This window comes from Athene noctua, chromosome 4, assembly GCF_965140245.1.
Source record: "Athene noctua chromosome 4, bAthNoc1.hap1.1, whole genome shotgun sequence".
NCBI lineage: Eukaryota > Metazoa > Chordata > Aves > Strigiformes > Strigidae > Athene > Athene noctua.
This window is the reverse complement of record NC_134040.1, coordinates 85,854,896-85,874,861: the sequence shown is the minus strand read 5'-3', so window position 1 is coordinate 85,874,861 and position 19,966 is coordinate 85,854,896. Positions and strand designations below refer to the sequence as shown.

The window sequence follows — 19,966 nt, the reverse complement described above, 5'->3', positions numbered from 1 at the left end:
CTGTGACTTACTCCGCACTACTGCGGCCTGGAGGGATTTCACACACCACAGCCCTGATCCAATTTAATGTGAGTTATGAACATCCTATAGAGCGTATTTTTACAACACACTTTAGCTTTACGTGAAGTAACAACAGACTCATGGTCGCTTCTTTCCCTTTAACACAGGCTTTAGGATACAAACATCCCAGTGAGGTGAGAAATCTTTGCCTTCCACAACCCATCCTCAGCACAAGCCTTCACCTCGCACGAGACATTCACCCACTTGGACACCTGCACATTACACTATGTTCTACGAGCCAGGACTGCACTTGACCCGAAGCAACTGAAACAAAGACTCAACAGTGAAGTTTTTTTTCCTGTCAAGCAGGAATTCTTCATTAGCAGCGCTGGGGATTCTCCACCAGCCGGGCTCCCCCGCACTAGCAAGGGACACCACTTCACACACACACAAATCATCCATCTTCCTTAGATTCCCTGCAGAGGGGCTCTCAGGATAAGGAGCTCCCGGAATTCATTTACACCGTCCCAGCACGTGCAGTGGAACAGGGTGAGGGCCGCCGGTGGCGGAGGGGAGCAGTAAGCAGTCTTCCTCACGGCGTTCACTAGCCGACCTGCCCTGCGGAGCTGCCGGGCAGTGGAGTCCAGGCGCCTCCTTCCTACACCAGCAGAAGCACCCTCCCCGTAACAGGGTCTCTGTGTCCCAGCCCCCCCCAGTTTTCCCATCCCGGGAGCTGCCCCAGCGCCCGCTGAAGGCCTCGAGTCCTCGCCCAGGGATTTCCCTCGGGAGCCTGAGGAGCGTTTCGGTCTCCCCCGGACAGACCGAGGGGCCTCAGGAACCAGCTGAGGAGTCAGGAGGCCTCGAGAGACAAACGGGGCGAAACACAAGCAAAGCTCTGAAACCAGCGGCGCAAGGCACAAGCAAAGCTTCCATCCACCACAGTCTAGTCTTCGTAACTGCCAGAAATTCACCCCTTTGAGCCCTTCCATCCCCTCTCACAGGCACCTCAGCACCATCCAGAAGCATAAAAATACTGCAAGCAGCATCTGTGGCATATTGTTTTTCTCCCCTCTCTTGTCTCCACCCAGGGGAAAAGCCCAGGTAAGAAAGCTTTCTGTGAAAACCATTTAATCATACATTAATACACACTGTGTATTATAATTAATTATTACACACTCTTTCGAAAAAGCAAAGATGTATACTGCCTTGCCTGGTAAGCTGGGATTTCAAAAAATAAGACAAGCTACATATAGCACAGTTTCAGTGCAAATCACTGCAGTTTCTTTCATTTCATTTCTAACGTTATCAAAGGTCACAGATAAAGCCCTGGGGGAGCTGCACTCATCCATCCAGCAAAGCACAGCCTGTATAAACACAGCAGCAGAAACAACAAATGTCAACTCCTTTTGCTTTCCAGACCAGCTTCACACAGACCTGACAACACCTGCTTGTTTCGAACCAGCTTTCGCCGCCGTGTTCAAAGGGGTTGTGGGGAACACCTGGCACACTGCTCCTCAAAACCCGGCCTTGCAACAGTGCTGGCTGCTACGGCAATGCACAAGCCTGAGGATGGGCAGTGAGGGACTCAACAACAGCTGCCAGAAATAATTTTTTTCCTGCTGCTCCCCTCCACAATATAAAAATATAAATATACACTTTTAAAAAATCAGCATACAAGTATTGTGGAAATTATTGTGACAGCGGTTAATGGCTCATTAACTACTTCTGTACTTAATCTAGCAATTAATCAATTATTTCCATAACATCAGTTATTAGAAAAACTCGATATTCAGAGTGAATAATTTTACAGCAATTTGCTCCCTTTTCCCCAAAAAATCCATGCAAGACTGTTTCAAACTTCAGAGGAACACTGTCCAGCATGAATTAACCTTGAGAGCAACTTACAGGCATCACTAAAATTTTCCTACACACCTGTTACATCAACCACTTAGATATGTACTCACATTTCTGCTGGGATGAGCAGCATCTGTCTTTTGAAAACACCACAAATAAATCAGCAGAGAATCTCCTATTATCAATCATTTCGTCAAAAAGGAAAAAAGTCTTTCTCAATTAAAAGGGCAAGGCGTTAAGAGACACACAACCCAGTAAATATTGCTTCTGCACTTGAGGGCAAATTACACCTTCTTGTTAGAGCCGACTTCACGGGTTCTCCTGTTTCCAGAAACGTGTGTGCCTTAGGCACTTCAGTACAGTAACGGGGCTCCCCGCGGGACTGAATCCAGCAGTGGAAATGAATCATGCTGCCTCTGAAAAGTGCTATTTTTAAATTCTTGACCTGGTTTAATACTGGACGCACTCAACTATCTCCCTTACCCAAACTTGGTGGTCTTAAAGGCACGTTTCTGCTAAGTGAAGGCCTATAAAGAATTTATTCAATTGCTACCTATGATTTCTCTGATGCAACAAAGTGAGCAGTACAATACTGGCCTTGTCATCAGTTTTTCACCACTACCTCTCCCAGTCAAGTGTTCAACCTCTAACAACCCCCCTGGCTTAAAAACCATTCCTGTTTATGTCTAGAATCCCAACACAATTAACCAAGGTTGAATAAACCCCACAGTTTTAACTGAGGCTTATCTTACTTTACTGAGGAGGGACACCCTATTTTACAGCTGTAAGTACATACCTGTATATACACTATATTACACAGAAAGGCCCTATTTCAGTGTGCCAGTGTACTGCCTGCCATGGTTTAACCCAGCAGCCTGTCACAGTCTCCAGGCTTGGTGTGCAGTGCTCTAACCCTGCCACGGACTACATGCTGCCTTCGAAGAGCTCGCTGTGTCACAAATGAAGACGTTTTAGGCAACTTCAAAAGTACTTTCATGAAGCCTAACTTTTTGCTGGAGCAAATCTGGTTCAGATACCTTTAAATATCTTAACTAGCGACCGACAGATGCCCCTGGAGTCTCAGAACTTGACGCGGCTTGCCAAAAATCAGTTCTTCAAGTCCTCAACTTCATCAGTCTTCACGTTTAAGGAATTTAAAAACGTTAGAAAAATGTAAACCTTTGGTTTGGAAGACGTCTAACAGAATCATCCTGAAAGAATTCTCTCCTGGGGAATTGCCAGAGGCTGAAAACAAATTTGATATTTGCATATTTTAACGAGGCTTCAACAAGGCATCGTTTATAATTTCTTACACAACTCTGGGACAGCTTTCATTAGGAATTGCTGGTCTATTTTCTCTCCTTCCATTAGCTACACCAAGAGCACAGAGATTCCTGCAAGTAGGAACTTTGGAGTAGCTCACTCATCCTAAGGGGAATATGCAGTGTAAAGACATGATTCGAGTCAGCTGTGAACCTAAGCCCGCAGAAGTACCCATCGGGCAGTTAATCCCGTCCCCAAAGCTCCCTGGGCTATGGCTGAACACAGACAGGAATGAATTAAGATCGCATCTTTTGATTCTAGCCTGTTGCTCAAGAGGTTCATAATCAACATCTCCAAGTTAAGTCAACTTCCCAACATCTCTAAGTTAAGTCAACTTCCCAAGAAACATTCTGAACTCAGAACTCACACAAAATTGAGGTATACAAAAGGCATTAAATATTTATTGTAATTACAGCAGTTTTACACAGCAAAGTTAAAAATTTTAAAAATATCCAAATTTTTGGATTTATTTTTCATGGTCAGCAGGCCCCTGGGATATCTGTAGGCACCTTTAAGAGTTCTTCAACTTCTTCTTGCAAAGCCTCAGCTTTTTCACTCAGCAGCATCTATAATTGAAGAAAAAAAAAAACCCAACACACAAAAAAACCCATTAAAAGACAAATTACAAGGATTACACCACTGTTTCTTTCCAAACGTGCATCTGGTTTGCAAAAAATGCCACTGCTGCTCACAGCACCACAGTACCTTCACCTCAGAGCACTAACGTTTTCACAAGTACTACCACTAACGTTTTCTACTCTTTAGTGTATACCCATATGAAAAACAGTAACACAAAAATTCATCAAGTACACAGCTGTTTTTTTCAGTTCTGCCATCACTTAACACACAAAGTTTAACAGCACATAACACTTCTAGACAAAACCTGTTAACAAGAGCATCTTTAAGTGTTTGTTTTCCACACTGGAATAAACATTTGGAGGTCGCATCTGCCGAGTTGCCAATTTGCTGCTTTATACAAAGCTTCTTACTGCAGCATTTTACATCAGACATATGGGACCCCTGATACCAGCAGCTGTTTGATGTAGTGCCCTCAACTGTTTGCTGCTGGCGGTTGGAGGGTCACACTCCCCCAGGCAGCACAACACACACAAGGGCTTTAACCTCCCTGTTAGAAAAAGCTCCATCAGTTCAATATCTGAGCATGAGGGTGAGCTGCTAGATCGCTGGATTTGGCACTGACGTAGATGGGAAATCTGCACATATCCCCTCCTTTTGGCTCACACAGCAGCAAAAAAAAGCAGTAAGGAGCCTACAACAACATTACATGGCCATGACCTTTTAGGCGCATAAACCCCAAAGTTTGTCCTTTTACGCTGTGAGAATATACACACCAAGGCTTTGTTACTGGCCATGTTATTTTTACACCAACTACCCCTTTGTTTGTTCTAGGCGTTCTCTTACTCTACCAAAGCTTGCTCTTTTAGCAGAATCCAACATGAAACTGATGCCACTGCAACAGCAGGTGTTTAGAGGAGATCAAGGAGAGAAAGTCCTACCACTTGCTAAACAAAGTACCTCCTGTATTTTTTTGTTTAGGCACAACTCGATGTTTCTTACAGATCCTTCCCCTTGGATTACTTATGTGTGCCTAAGAGGCAGAAATGAAGTGGAGGCCTTTCTCATGATGCATTCAAAATGGAAAACGATTAGAAAGGGAAGAGCAACAAGGCATGGGCAAGGTTAACCCTATAGCTTGTTGGTTTCTGTTTCCACCATTCTGAAAACCCTGTTTTTATAACAAGTACCACTGGAATTTCTCTAAGTCCTGAGGTATAGGCAGAACTGAGTGTTCTCAGTTACGATGACTCAGGCGCAGAGATCAGGGCAGTCAGTCGATTCCTACATTTCATCAGACGAGCTGTCAGACTTTCTTGCCCTTTGCCTCCCCTCTGAAAGAGCACAGCTTTCCACTCTCCTGTATATAACAAACTGTTTTAAGGAAAAGTTTAAGTTTGTCTACCACTCAGGAGCACGAAGGTCAGCAATTCTCAGTTCATCACTCTTGACCCTCTTTGACCAATGATGTCATCAAGGTTTCAGTATATTCTCAATGCAGATCAGCACCTGGATCACAAATATCCACTGATGCCTTTACTGCATCCTTCACTTCTCACACCATACAACAAGATGTAATTTGACACACTGAAGTTCTGAAGCAGGTCTCTCTAACTTTGTTTCTAACTTACCTTGGCAGATGAAACCATTTGTCTGGCTTGACGTCGTGACAAGTGCTCAATCGTCCCAACCAGAGTTTCTGGATTCGCATTGGCCAAGTGAGCTAAGGTTTTGAACCCTGCATTATAAAGCTGCTTCGCTCGTGCCTGCAAGTCCAAAATTGTGTTTGATTATTAAAAAGAGCGACACAAACTACCACTGAGTGACAATCTCTGCACCAACTTCAAACATTTTGTGTCTGTGGATCGGTTCAATTCTCTTATCTTTCTAAGAACACGAATCCTCACAGAACATCTTTGCTCCCCCAGAATGCAGCTTCATTGCTAAGATTTACCTCCCCATGCAATCCGACCCAGCTCTTTGGAACCCATCTGTGATTTTCCTCTTCTGTTACGTTCACTGCCACTGATGGGAACAACTCTCACATCCCTTGGAGGTGTCTAAGTGAAAGGAGGGCTGATTTTATCTGAATTTTTCCACAATTTTCACGGAACAGAGCTTTCACAAAATTCCAGAAGATACTGTACTTTCCTGTTTCAAGCTTATAAGTAATCTTCCCTTCAGTATCACAATAGCTTTTTTTATTTCTCTAGTTTTGTGCAAAGTCATGGCTGTGAGCTCAAATATACAGGAGATATCAAGGGAGAGATTCTCTGGAATCTGATCCCCGCCAGCGGAAGGGGTTGTGCATTACCTTTCTCTTCACTTGATCCTTTTGCTGTGTCAGGCAGACAAGCAGTATTTGCTTAACAGAGGGGCTCTGGGCAAACGTGTTTTTTGGGTGTTTTTGTTTTGTTTGTTTGTTTTTTCAAAACCAATACTACTAGAACTTTACAAAAGCTTAAATTAAAATACATTTCTACACTAGTAGTAGAGTAATTCAGTATACCCAAGGCTTTAGTATCCTGAGTTATGAAATAATACTCACTTGATGAACAAGTGTTACACCCCCAATCACTTGGTTAATTATCTTTTGTTTTTTACCCCCCTCGCCCCTTTTGAAGACAAGGAATAGAAAGACATTTATTTGATGGTGTATGAGGTTTTTTTTAGCATCCAACACCTAACAGCTTACAACACATTATCTTCCTCTGTGGTAACTGAGAGCTGTGAATGTTCATTGATGTGAAGTAGGTGCCATGAATTTAATCAGAAATAACCACAAGTTGCCAGCAACTATTTCCTGTACTTTATCTGGCTGTTAAATGCACAGTATGACTGATGACACAGAATCTTTCCCCACTAATGACTTGATCTCACTACAAGGTTTTCGCTTTGGAAACTGTGCAGGTAAATGTGCGGAGAATTTTCTCTTCACTACAACAACCTTAAGATTGTCTTTATCATTTTTTTGCACAGAGAGCTAAGCAAATCACATCTGTTCAAGATGACAGTCTACCTGCCACAAATATCAGCTGTCGGTATAGTTTTAACTCCAGTGCTAAGAAGTACCTTGGTTATAGCAAAAATTTTGAAGAGTCATCTTTAAAATTCAACTTCACGCTGTCCAAGCTGTTTCTGCCTTTACATAGAAACGCTCCCATACGGAGTGAGCCATGAAAAACAAGATTACTTAGCTTTCACATCTGATTAAGAAAGTTTGATATATACAAACAAAAACCATCAAGTCTCCATTGTTCTTTAGCTTCTCAGAATAAAATCTTGCTGCTGCTAAACTCAATGGTTTGCTGACAAACTGAATTCTACAATAGGCTGGACAGGCAAGTTGGATCACTTTGCAAAGATGTCCACACTCACAACCTTGTACTGAAGCCCCCCAAAATTTTCTACTTTAACAGGAGTCTTCAATTCAGAGACTGGTTAAGTTTCTTGCTTAAAATACAGGCAGCACTGCCAGTGATTTTTACAATCTTTAGCCTGAGATCCCAACAGGACTTCACATATTTCTGTGAGGATCTTCTAAATAAATATGTAAATTCTTATTCCTCTTTTACTCCCATGAACTGAAGAATCCTTACCACAAAAAGAAACCTGCACTCTGTTTTCCAACTGAGTATACAGCTAAATTATTGTCCAAATACACCATTTTCACTGTTGCTGTGGTAGCAGCCAGAAGAAAAACATTACTGGCTCCAGCTGACATTTCCTCAACAGACCACTTTTTCCCCAACCTCCGGGACTGTGGTGGTGCATCTGCACTACGCCAAATTCTCAACAAAAAACTAACTTGGCCTTCCAGATATATTTGAAGGACACAATAACATTTAGAACACAAGTTTATATTGAAAAAAGATCTCACAAAGCCAGGTTTACTAACCTCCAGAACCCCTGCTACCTCCATCAGAGGGATGAGTTCTGTCTTAACACAGTACGTCAGCTGCTTGGTCAGTTCTGTCAGCAAGGCTTTATAAACCCAGAATTCTTCCAATTCCTACAGAGACAAAGATCATTAAAAAAATCAGGTCTTAAGTTCTGTATTTGGAGGGTACGACTGATAAGAGGTCAGCTATGGCAACAAGCATATATTTGGCTTTTAGACAGAGGAACGTTATCCTTTCAGCTAGTTGCAGAGTTGTGTTCAGCACTCTTCAGCCAAACATCCCAAAGCTGGGGCAGTTCTGAAGGATAAGCAACGCATTATTTCAACAGAGGAAAAAAACCAAGAGAACAAGCCAAGTCAACTGTTTTCCTGAGATGACATTCCACAACCAGATGGCCTTAGTTCCAAGGGTAGACCTGTTCATTATTTCACCAGCAGTGCTGACACTGATCAACACCCTGCCCAATCCGTGTATTTTTCACATTCCCAGTGCTTAAAGGTTACTTTTAATGTAAGAAATACCACTGTCCGAGCATGCTTTTCTGAACAGAAAACATAATTTTGAAGAGGAAAGGGGAAACACAGTATCCGTGTTCAGTTCTAACGCAAGAACAAAACTCCAGATTCTGCAAAACCAACCCCAAAGAATTTAGTGACATTAACACACTACCTCACAGAAATGTAGAACACAGGAGGCGAACGAGGCAGCAGAATTCAGGAGATTTTGTACATATCCTCGGGACATGTTAAATTTCTCTGAAACGCTCCATATATTGGTCTCTTTCAGTAGGGCATAAAGGACAAATGACAGGTAGAGCCTGTTTACCACGGCACTGTCCACGTTCTAGGAATAAAGCAAGTTCAAGTTCAGAGCCAGCACCACATTCAAGATATCCTGTTAGGGCTACAGGGAAATTCTTTTAATCTCTGCTCCTTTGCCTCTCTAAAACATGTCTATGTTATAACCAAAGCCATTAAACAATATCAAGAAAACCAATCAGGGAGGTTAAAAGAACCTTAATAAACAGAACAGTAATAAAGAATGCTAGCAGAAAAATAATCTAGAATTTGTAAATCGTCAAGTGAAATGACCAAACTGTCATCTTAGGTAAGAGAAATCTCCAGCCTACCTTTCTGATGGCTTGACCGGAAGCCTTTTTTGTAATAAAGCTTTCAGGTACTCCCACAATATCCACTATTTTTTGCTCTGCTGCACTTAGCTGGTTGAGCTAAAATAAGATTTCATAAAGAATTTTTCAAATATTTAGTTCTCTTAATATTATATAGAAAACACAAGTCTATTAAAGTGAAACAACGTTTTTCACTATCTCTATATTGTACTTAGCCACTAGACACAGTCAGTTCTGCAGCTTCTTTGCCTACTTGTTTGTATTATCTGTAGCTGTCTCCATCTCTGAATGCCACATTTCAACAAAATTAAATAGGTTTTAGTGCTACCCCTAGTGTGTAACACTTTACAGTAAAGGGAGAAGTTGAGTTATGGGTTGATCTTACAGAGTATGCAAGGCTAGGACAAGGGCTGGGCTAAGGCTGACATAAGCCTAGTCTGTAGGAAGGTATTGGTCAGAGTAACAGCTGCAGTTACGACCGGAGTTAAGCATCAGACCCGGATACCAAACAAAGATTACGACTTAACGTTCTCTAGTGGCTTTTGCTCCCTAAACTACAGATTAAATGAGCGAGCATCAGAAGGTAAATATGGCTCCTGATTAATTTAATAGTGTTTTTCTTGCAGGACTACAACGATGTGGTTACATATACCTAGTTGATAGGAAAGCCTTGTTTAAGATTAACCAGACTAATCTGGTGATGGCAAGATAAGCACCAAGGTTAGAGTCAGGATTTGGAGTTCTGGCAACTCAAAGAGATGTTTCAAGCCACTGTTTCCTGCAAACAGGGACAAATACACATGCAAAAGAGAACTTAGGTTTTTATGCAGTACAGGAAAGCACTTCTGCCCTGTGACTGAAAATAAAATAGCATATCTAAACTTTTTATCAAACTGTTACCCCACTACCTACATTCCCAATGTGCATAAACTTAAAAATTAATAAGCAGGATTACTATATGTCCCAATGCATGTTTGCTGGTAAATTCTCACCTGTCTCAAGTATATCATCCAATCTGGGCTACAATTAAGAGTCATATCATACGGAGTTGCCAGATAGAGAAGATGAAGATTGCTCTCAAGAACCAGCCCTTCCAAACCTTTCTTCAATTCTCTGTAAAGAAGATTGCAGTATGCCAAGTCTATAGCCCCTATAAGCACACAACGTATTGCAATTTTAAGCAGGCACACCAGGTTAAGTGTAATAGATTTTAACACAGAGTCAGTATTTCTTTTGCCTTCCCCAACAGCTTGTTAGGCCATCTGAACTGCAGGTCAGTCATTAACTTGAAGAACTGCTCTAACCTAACAGGAGCAGTGAAACAGAACTGAAGAAAGGCAGTCACTTATTTCCGCGTCTGTCTATTCTTTGTGTGGTTTTGGAGTGTTTGTGCATCACCTTGGCTTTCATGAAGTCCTAGAACAGTCTTGAAGATTGAAGGAATCTTTGAGAGATTCACCCTACTCCAATTGCTTTCCATACCCTGTATCTTTATGCTATGACAGGAAAACAGCACTTGCTGATACGCTCTCCTTTATCACAATTGGTTCTACATGTCATATGCTTCCTTTCTCTCTTAAGCCTCCCTCTAGGTCAAGAAATCCCCCTGTTCACAATACCTGTTCATACAATGAATTAAAAAACAAGGTCATGAGTAATTTTTATTACAAGCACTACATCACACCTTTAAATCATTTTTCTGGAGTACAGGTCTGGTTTTACGCCCATTGTGACCAACGTTATCGTACTTCATTCCCATTATGCTCAGTCACGTACAACTTCTCCATCCCCACTTTCAGTCCAGCACACCATTTAGTAATCAAAACTGCTTCTCTACAACTTTTTTCATTGCAGTTTCATATGGGAAAACACATCAAATTGAGATAATGAGATGAAAGGGTTTGTTGAAATAAAGATTGTGATAAGAACAAAAAAGTTTTACCTTTGTACGTAGCTTTACCCAACAGTGTAATTGTCAGTGTACGTTTGGGACTGTGGTCCTTCGCAGAGGTTCTCTCTTTCAGGAGACCTTTTTCTATGAGATCTGCTAGCCCATCTTCAGTTATCTCAGAAAGGCTCTTCTCGTTCGACAGCAGCTGCTGCTGAACGCCCAGCAACGTACTGCACATAAAACTGGAGATTTCCTCATGGGTAACTGCTATCTGCATCAGATGGCAAGTGATTAGCATACTCAAAGATGTCATTTCACATTACACATTCCGTAAGCTGAATGAAAGAATTTACTGAATAGAGCAGTCTGATATCCTGTTAATGTGCTTCTACAGAAACACACAGCGAGTAGAACAGCCTGTGATGGATCTGATGGGACTGCTCTCCATCTGTTCCAGTATTCTAGCTACTGCATCACGTGAATTTGTTTCCACTTTATTGGTATTTTGGATCCAGTATCAGATATTGAAATATTAATACTGTAATGAATCATAAGGTAGATATAATTGACTTTTTATACAGTAGGAAATTGTCACGTTACCAGATTACTTGACAACTGAGTTAAATAAAGAGACTAATCAAATCTCTGTCCTCCTTATCTCATTAAAACCTGTTCTGAACTTGTAAGCCAATCTGTTCAAAAAGTCTTTTTTTCCTACAGAATCTACAGATGAGATTTACTTGGCATTCCCAAGCACTTAAGTTACTCACAGAGAAGAGTTAACTGATACCTTCAGACCAACTAAAGATAACAACAGGTTCTGCATTCCCTTGGTCAACTCCATCAGAAGATTGCTGTAACAATTCTCCGAAGGACTGGTAACTAAATCTTGAATCTAAAAAAAAAAAAAACCCCGCAAGAAATATCCTAGTTCAGGGAAAATTTATGCATTAGTTTTACACTTTTAAGAATACTGATACACATGATTCAGCTTATAAGGAAAATAAGTGTAGACATATAAGGTCTACACTTCACATCTGAAAACAAACCACATAAAGTTAAGTTTATGGGTATTATTACATAAGCCCAATAGTTGCGACATTAACAGGTGAACAAAAACCAAGCCAGGCAGCTCAGGTCCTCCCATTTACCCCACCAACTCAATCCAACAGTTTAAATTACCAACAGCTTTGTAAAAACTACCAACAGCTTTGTGAAAATTACCAAGTGTTTGTCTTTTTCTTGCACTATGAGAATACTTTCTCCAGCACTGTCAATACCAGCTCGACCAGCTCTGCCAATCATTTGCTTATATTGGCTCTTCTTCAGGAAGTCATTAGCAACATAAGGAGCTCTAAGAATAACCCTGTAAAGAAGTCTTTAGTAAGTTATGCTTTATATTAAAAGTACTAAATGCAGCAATAGAATTTTACAACTGCCTTGTTCATATATGGCCCTTGCTGGGTAACTTAAGAAAAAACAAATGCACCTGTTTGAACAGATGTGTACATCAACCACGAAAACATTTAGCGATTTAAGGTTCACTGAACGATAAGCTGTGTTTATCATGTTTTGCAGAACCTCTGGAACTAGCCTTTACATCTACTCAAAGGCCTGAGTTTAAGAGTGAAAAATCAATGAGACATAAAATAAACCTTGCTAAAAGACATAAGCAACACTGACCACACATCAGTTATGCTAGAAAGACAACGCTTATCTGTATGTATATTTTTTTCCCCCCTCAGATGCATTATTCCAACACAGATGCACCCAAAACTGGATTCTTTGCAAACACTCTGTGGTCATATGGAGTACAGCAGCTGTACCATCAGCACTTGTATAAGAAAAGATAACACATTTTTGTGTTAAAACATGTTCAAACTGTATCTCCTTAGAACTAAGATTTGACAATTTAAACAGTGTTCTCAGGTAGTATCTAAAGAAAACACCACAAATTCATTATTTTTCTGAGTAACTTTACTAAAATTACTGAAGCATTTCCTCAATTTATTAAAATTTCCTTAATCCATTTAGGTAAGTGCCTTCAGCACTCTGAGGGACTTGCTACTGATTCACATTTCCCATGTAACAACTTTGCAGTCTCGTGTCTCCCAAGCTGAACATAAAAATCTTAACGCTCCCAACCTGCCAGTAAAAGCAGAAGCATACTTTCAATAGCACCGACATATTAAAGCAATGCTTTTACAAAGCAAAAAACCAATGCAACAATGAAATGTTTCAGGTACTAACCTTCTAGCTGGTAGGTTGACCCCAGCAGCTAAAGTAGCTGTGCAAGCAAGTAGACACAGGACACCTGTAGAATATGCTTCTTCTATGCTTTTTCTTTCATCATTTGTGAGTCCACTATGGTGATAGGCAATACCAAAAGGGATTGTTTGCTTCAGAACAGGACAGATGCTGCCATTTCCAATATTCTTTAGGTTCTGGATGAGATCTTGTTTCTCTTTCTCCCTGTGAAGCCTAAATTCTCTTCAGGGAGGAAAAGCATTTCTTTAGACTTTGCTCAATCGTTAACCACATATAAAGAAAAACAAGAGACATGCTTACTGTCCATCCCTGTTCATTATCCTTTCCTCCAACAACTCGGTTGGAAAAACAGTTATTTCCAGTAACTTTAAGACAGCAATACAGGAGACTGATCTTTTCTTATTTGCAGGCACAGAAACAATCAAATACTGACTAGGAGTGGGTGTCCAGTGCACCGAAGAAAGGAAACGGGGCCAATATCAATTTGCACTGAAGATTAAAGGTAAGTCAAAACTGGTTTCAGTTTGGATTGCAAGGGAGGGGTTTAGTTAGTTTTGGTGTAATTTCTTCCTATGTAAATTTTAACTTTGCTAGACCATTATGAGTTGACCAAATTACATTTAAATGGAACCAAATGTAAGTTGTCTTTATTAACAAAGCCTGGTTTAGATTTTACAACTTACACTCACAAAGCAGGCATGGAACAGAGATACTCCATCAGCTAGTAACACACATAACCAAACACTGGGCTATAAAATGTTTGCTCTCTAAGCTTGCAGAGGCCAGTGCCAAAGGGACACAAGGTTAGATGAATTTAGCACACTTTTCCTTTTTTCTTTATTTGTCCTCTAATAACCACTTTTTCCAACTAGTTTGTTGAAAAAATAAGATATTTTTTTTTCTGATAAAACATTTGTTTAATGAGCCTTGAGCAGTTTGCTATCAGTTAGGCAGTTTGCAACATCACATGATCCCCTATTCAAAGTATTTACTTCTGATCACCAGAGATCACTTGCAAACTAGTGAAGATAAATCCTAAAATTCTGACCAATTGTTCCATAAAATCATGACCAACTTACTTCTTGAGGTACTTGCACACCATTGAAGCCACATTTTCACAGTTCTTTTTAGTGGGACAGAAGATTAGGCAGGAATATTCAGGAATAACTTCAGTAACCAGTGCAATGATGTGGTCTGGATCTGCTTTCTCCAGATTACTAGAATACTATCATAAACACTTAAACTTAGAAATTAAGTCATAAATTAAGTATTCAACACTTGTTCTCAACTGTTGCTAGAATACTCCCATTTGGTTTAACATTACATGATTGCAAGAAGTTGTAGAATAAGCTTTTCTCCCACTCCTCACTTGAAAGGGTTTATTAACACATCTAGCTTGAACTGAGGGATACATGGATGTAAGAAATTAATGCTTTGCTTTTTCCCCTTAACACTTCAATTTCTTTTACCAACACCACAGTGATGTTACTTCTGCTACTGGCAGTCTACCATAACATACATTTTCCTTTTTAAAGGTTTGAAGGAGTACCTACAAAGCAGTAATAAGCCAACAAAACCCTCAAAAAGATGTCTTCTTTCAGTATCATCTAAGCGTGATCAACTGTTGAGAAAATTTACCCAGACACATAAAGCACTGGGTACCTGGAATACTCAAACCCATTGCTCTTCACGTATCAAAATAATGAAGAAACCTCTCTACCTTAAAAAGCAGTAAAGGAGCAAAAATCAGGTTAAGCATTCAGTATTTCGAAAACCTTTTTACCTCCCTAAAGCCTGTCATTTTCTTTCTCATAGGCATTACAAATGAACTATCGCGTTTAAGTAATTGCTTTGCTAAAAGCTCTATAAACGAATCGGTATAAAATAATACATTTTGTGTTATTTTACTATGGTTCAAAGAAACTGTAAGTTTTACCTTGAAATTAAGGAGACGTGAAACTATAGTTCAAAGAAACTGTAAGTTTTACCTTGAAATTAAGGAGACGTGAAAAAGTAAAGCCATTCTCTGTTTTGCTGTCAACTGCATAAATGGTGTCTCGTATCTTTATGTATTCCTTTAATTCTACCTAGGGAGATACAAGCCATGAACAGAAACTTCAGTTAAATTACCAAGTCTTCTCTAAAGATCAAGCTATTACACCTATTGTTTTTTCCTATGCATCACATTTCATATATGCATGTACTCGTGTGCACACAAGCACATACTCCACCCCATGATTAACTTTTAAAAGTGATTTTAATTATTTGCCTGGACAAAGTGTCTAATTATAACAAAGCACGTGACAAAACCTGTACCACACGAACTACTCATAAGCCATTGTCACAACAGCACTCAAGCACCAGCAGTACAGACTCCAGTTATATCAAATGACCTGTGATGATTTACCACAGTAGCTGTAATTTAGAAGTTGGTTTAGCTGAAGTGACACAAAGGGTTTAACACAATAGAAAGGTAGTTGCATTCGTGCATTTACAAGTGCCACTTGCTCTGCTGGTTCAGCTGCAAGCAGTAGCAGGCATTGCATTACATTACACTGCGAAATCAAGCACAAAAGCTGTGATCAAATCCTAAACAGATTTGCTATAATTTTAAAGCCAACTATCTCCTTTACTAGTTTATGCTATCTTGTGTACAGACCGGTCTAAAATTACTAGTATAGTACTCCGCTTGCAGGAACTTCTGCAGGTCTCCAACGTTATTTAAAGTTGCACTCATTCCAATGATTTGCGTGTTTTCTGTAAAACAGAAGTTGAGATTAATTTATTGCCATGTTAACAAGTTTTAACACTCCTGCTTAGTATTTAATTCATTAATTCGCTTCTTTATCATCAGTCTTCTAAAACACCCAAGTAGCAGGTTTGAAGGGTTTGAATAGCTGAGAAATATTATCTGAGGCAAACATACAAAAGGAATCCTTCTCTATATAAGCATTTAATTGGAATGGTTAAGGGGCTCCTACAAAGAAAAGGAAGACGTTTGACAACACTCAGGATTTCTCAGAGAAGTAGTATCAAAAAAGCTTCAACAACACCCAGCCCATCATTACAGGGTCAACTGACCAACACTTAAATGAGCAGACACTGGTACTACGTGAGTCATGCCATGGTTTGCAAAAGCAGGCAGAACACCACAAATCCAGAAAGCAAAAGTATTGGCTTCTCTCCAGAGATGCCATCACGATAGCGTTTTAATAACAGCAACTGCAGCCAGGACTTACTACTAGTGTAAAGAAGTTTTGCAAGGGTAATTTCCAGAGTTGCTCCACGACTTCCTTCACCAAGCATATGCAGCTGTGGACAGAAAATGCAAGAATGTTCCTGAGTTAGAGTATTTCTACAAAAAACAAATTACATAGCCCTAAACAAGTATTGCAGGAATGTCTTTGTTGGGCTTCCTGGTATGGCTCTGATAAATTCTGACTGCTAAGCTTCTTCCAGAAGTACAGGCTCACCAAAACAACGTTTAAGAATCACAGAAAATCAGACCTGAGAGCAAATGTAAATACCAAGATCTACCTTCCATTTAACTAGACCATAACTGACACAGTTTACTCCTGACGGTGAACAGTCAATGTGGAGATCTTTGTATTCATCAGCCCAAAGGAATTTTAAACAAACTATGTTTTAAGCAACACTTGCAGGGGAAGTTAATCTAAAAAAATCTAGCAGCCAGCTACTTCCAGAAGAAGTAGATCTTAATCTACCTTCTGTTTAGAAGCCACTGTGTTAAAGTAAGGTCAGCCTGAAGCATTTAATGAATTAAACATCCCTCTTGGATGTTATACAGGTGACTCAACCCTTCCAAGCACAACTCAGCCACACCACTAAACAGCAGGAGGGGCAATTCTCACAGTCAAATGTTACCTGCTATTTTTTTCTAAGGTTTCATTTAGTCGTTATTAATACCAGACAGAAAGTCCCATGATTTCACATTCAGGCATTCAGTTCTGGGACTCATAAAATACATTCCATGTATTTAAAATTATGTTTTTCCCAATCCATTAGAGATGTCTAACTGGCAAGTAGTTACTAAGTAATTCACCATCAGTCACTAACAGAGTAGATACCTCAGTATAGAATCTATTCCTGATACAACAACAAATACTTCAGTTTAAAAAAAAACAAACCCACACCTTTCAATATTACAGAATCATGTACCAAGGCAGAGAAAACTTAGTTCAGTAGTAATAATGTCATGATAAACACTCAAATCAAAACCAAGTAATCAAAAGACTGCTCTTTGCCAATAATTGTATATTATAAATATAAAAAATAACATATTATAAACCTGAGTAAATCTTGTAGCATACCTCATCTACTACAACCAGACCAAGGTCATCAATTCTTTCTGTTTCAATTAAGGAATTCACTAGAGCATGTCCTTTTTCTATAGTAGCAATATAAAGAGACTTTTTTTTTCTCCTCTTGAGTGGTGGAAATCTTCCTTTACTTCCTGCATATTCTTCAACCAGGAAGTCCAATTCTACCCCAAAACTTGATAAACCCCTAACCTGTAAAAAAAAAAAAAGGAAAAAGATAAATTGGAGAACAAACTAACAAACTTATGCTCATTTTGGATTTCAGAGCTGCCTCAAGAACTCAACATGGATATAACCAACACACAATCAGCCGTTTGAATTCATAAAACATATGAGCTATGACTACCTTTACCAACTGCAAAGTGGAAGTGTTTACAAATATTACCAAGCTGGGGTTACATCTGTTCTCTAAAGTTAGCTCTTCTTTTTTATCAAAAAAAAAGTCATTTTATGTCATTTTTATTTAAAAACCATTCCTTTAGCAAGCTGGGCAGTACAGCTTTTAAGACTGCAGAACTATACAGAACATTACAACAAGTTGTTATTTCAAAATTCAGCATCTTCACCTCATAATTTAAGCCTATTTTATTATGCAATTACTGACCCTCAGAGCAGCATTTAGGAGAGAAGTCACTCACTTCACACCACACAGTTGTGAAAATCACGGAGTTTGCCAAAACGAGTGTTAAAACCAGCCAAGTATCAAGGCATATCAGAAAAGAGAAGCAGTATCAAAAACACTGTATCCAGACCTTTTCTTGGACTATGGCAACATATGGCAGGATCATCAGTGCATCCTTGTGCCTACAGAGCAATTCTTGGAGAATTATTATTTCAGCTACAAGCGTTTTTCCACCACTGGTTGGCAACGAGTATATTAAATTCCTTCTTTGCTGTAGAGAATCTAACATTAAGCAATCATGCTGCCATTCTGCAAAATTAATAAAGAATTATTAGCAACCACCAGAGACATGTTAATCAGTATCCCAATGCCTGTGTTTCATACAGAATACTTTAAAATCCTAGTCTTTGAAAGATTTTCTTCAACAAACTGAGTGATAGAGCATTCTAAAGTATTCTATAAGCCATATCAACCTTTCCCACCCATCTAATAATCAAAACAACAACTTAGTAAACCAAAACAACCACTTTCCACCATTAAATTTTACCTCAACTTAAATATTTTTACAGTGTAGCAGGTAACGCAGGCAACACTTCACCAGCAATTTATTTTTTTTCAACAAACCATTAATTACATTACCATAAAGTGTTTCAATCCCTCGAAATTGCCTGAATAGATCTTTAACTTTGCTAGGTAAACCATAAAAAGGGCCTATATCAGCAGAAGGCGATTCAATGGTTTTCCTAGCAACACAAATCTCTTCAGATAAAACAGCTTCTTTAAGCTGTTTGGTCTTAGAGACCTGCAAAGTCTGGGCTTTGGCATTTCCAGTCATAGCACTTTTCAGATGATCTTTAAGACTCTCAGCTTTAAATAAATCACACTTAGAGTCTGAGGAAAAGTCAGTAGGTCTGTTCCTGTGTTCAGCATCAGGACAAAATGATGATGGACTCCTGATTTTGACCGAGGAAGAACTGACAAATTTATTCCTGATTTCTGAGATTGAAGACAGTCGAGAATCAGAAGAAAGTTCATTCACTTCCTCAAAATACAAAAGTTGTGAGGATGGCAAGTCATCTAAAATAGATACAGTCAGTTCTTGATTGTTATCCACTGGGTCATTTTCATTCATTTGGAAACCCTCCTCTTTGTCAGCTTTAAAAACAACCATGTTTTCTTTCGTAGAAAAATTATCTTTTTTCTGGTGAATTCCTGACTGAAGATTCCCAAGGACGATTTCTCCTGCTGCTTTTATATCCGTGTTTTCATCCTGCAGGTATTTCTGCTCTATATCGTCAACTTGAGCTAGCAAAGAACTATTTCCACAAAAGCTGTCAGGGTCACCAAACATATCCTCTTCACTATCGTTACTGCACTGTAAAAACATAACAATGAGTGTTAACGCTCCGGAGTAAGACCGAGGAAGGCGGCACAACTTCCAAGTCACTTGGGTGTTACCAACTTAACAAGCATTTTGAGTGTTTTTCTGATGTTGTTGGAGAAAAACCTAGCTTGACTTCTAAAGGAACGCGCGCTTTAGCTCCGTGAAACTTAACCTAGAAGCAGAGGCGATGCCTGCACTGTTGATCGATGGCGGTGATTAAAGCTAGCGCCCAAGCGCATCCCCTCCCGGTACAACGGCCGGCCCTCCCCGACCAGCGCCACGCCACCCTCCCGGGCGGAGTGTCCCCGCCTCGATACGCGTGTCGGCACCCGCCAGCCCCGTACCGGGGTCTCCGCCGAGGGCCCCTCGCCGTCGGAGCTCGGTCTCTTGGGAGACACCGGCGAACAGACGGCGCTTGGCTGCAGCGGGGCCCGGCCCCGCTTGCGGGTAGAGGCGGGGCGGGTCTTCCTCCGCACCGCGAGGCTAGGCTCAGCCATCCCCACCGCCCTCGGGGCCGGGACGTCGCCCCCCGGCCGGGGCTGCCGGGGAGCGGCGCTGGAGGGGCCGGAGGCGGACGGGGCCGCCAGAAGGCGAGCGCGGCCCCTCCACCCGCTTCCGCCAACATCACTTCCGCACCGCGCCCCTGCCAGCAAGGGAGCGGGGCGGCGCGGCGGCCA

General features: G+C 40.5%; 1 protein-coding gene across 3 annotated transcripts; it reads right to left on the bottom strand.

The window, feature by feature from the left end:
* Positions 1-3,550: 3,550 nt before the first annotated feature.
* Positions 3,551-19,893, bottom strand: HELQ (helicase, POLQ like). Of its 3 annotated transcripts, none has more exons than XM_074905939.1 (18): positions 19,634-19,893; positions 18,545-19,280; positions 18,025-18,214; positions 17,275-17,470; positions 16,183-16,255; positions 15,603-15,700; positions 14,932-15,030; positions 14,023-14,168; positions 12,926-13,165; positions 11,900-12,041; positions 11,466-11,570; positions 10,727-10,946; positions 9,777-9,934; positions 8,785-8,883; positions 8,325-8,498; positions 7,652-7,765; positions 5,385-5,519; positions 3,551-3,743 (listed from the first exon to the last, which is right to left on the bottom strand). In XM_074905939.1, the coding sequence occupies exons 1-18, from the start codon at positions 19,784-19,786 to the stop codon at positions 3,657-3,659; spliced, it is 3,165 nt and encodes a 1,054-aa protein (XP_074762040.1). In that variant the 5' UTR covers positions 19,787-19,893; the 3' UTR covers positions 3,551-3,656. The 3 variants fall into 3 exon arrangements, with proteins under 3 accessions (XP_074762040.1, XP_074762039.1, XP_074762041.1); XM_074905938.1 differs by having other exon boundaries at positions 17,275-17,475; positions 18,036-18,214; XM_074905940.1 differs by having other exon boundaries at positions 17,275-17,475; positions 18,036-18,214; positions 19,646-19,893.
* Positions 19,894-19,966: the final 73 nt, after the last annotated feature.

Bases quoted from the DNA above. Each gene is read 5' to 3' on its own strand.
- HELQ (XM_074905939.1), bottom strand. From the start codon at position 19,786: ATGGCTGAGCCTAGCCTCGCGGTGCGGAGGAAGACCCGCCCCGCCTCT. The intron at 11,571-11,899 runs GTAATTTTCACA...TTTTTTTTTTAG, and splicing joins AAGAAAAAGACAAACACTTG to ATTCAAGATTTAGTTACCAG. The intron at 10,947-11,465 runs GTATCAGTTAAC...CATCTGATGCAG, and splicing joins TATCTTTAGTTGGTCTGAAG to ATAGCAGTTACCCATGAGGA.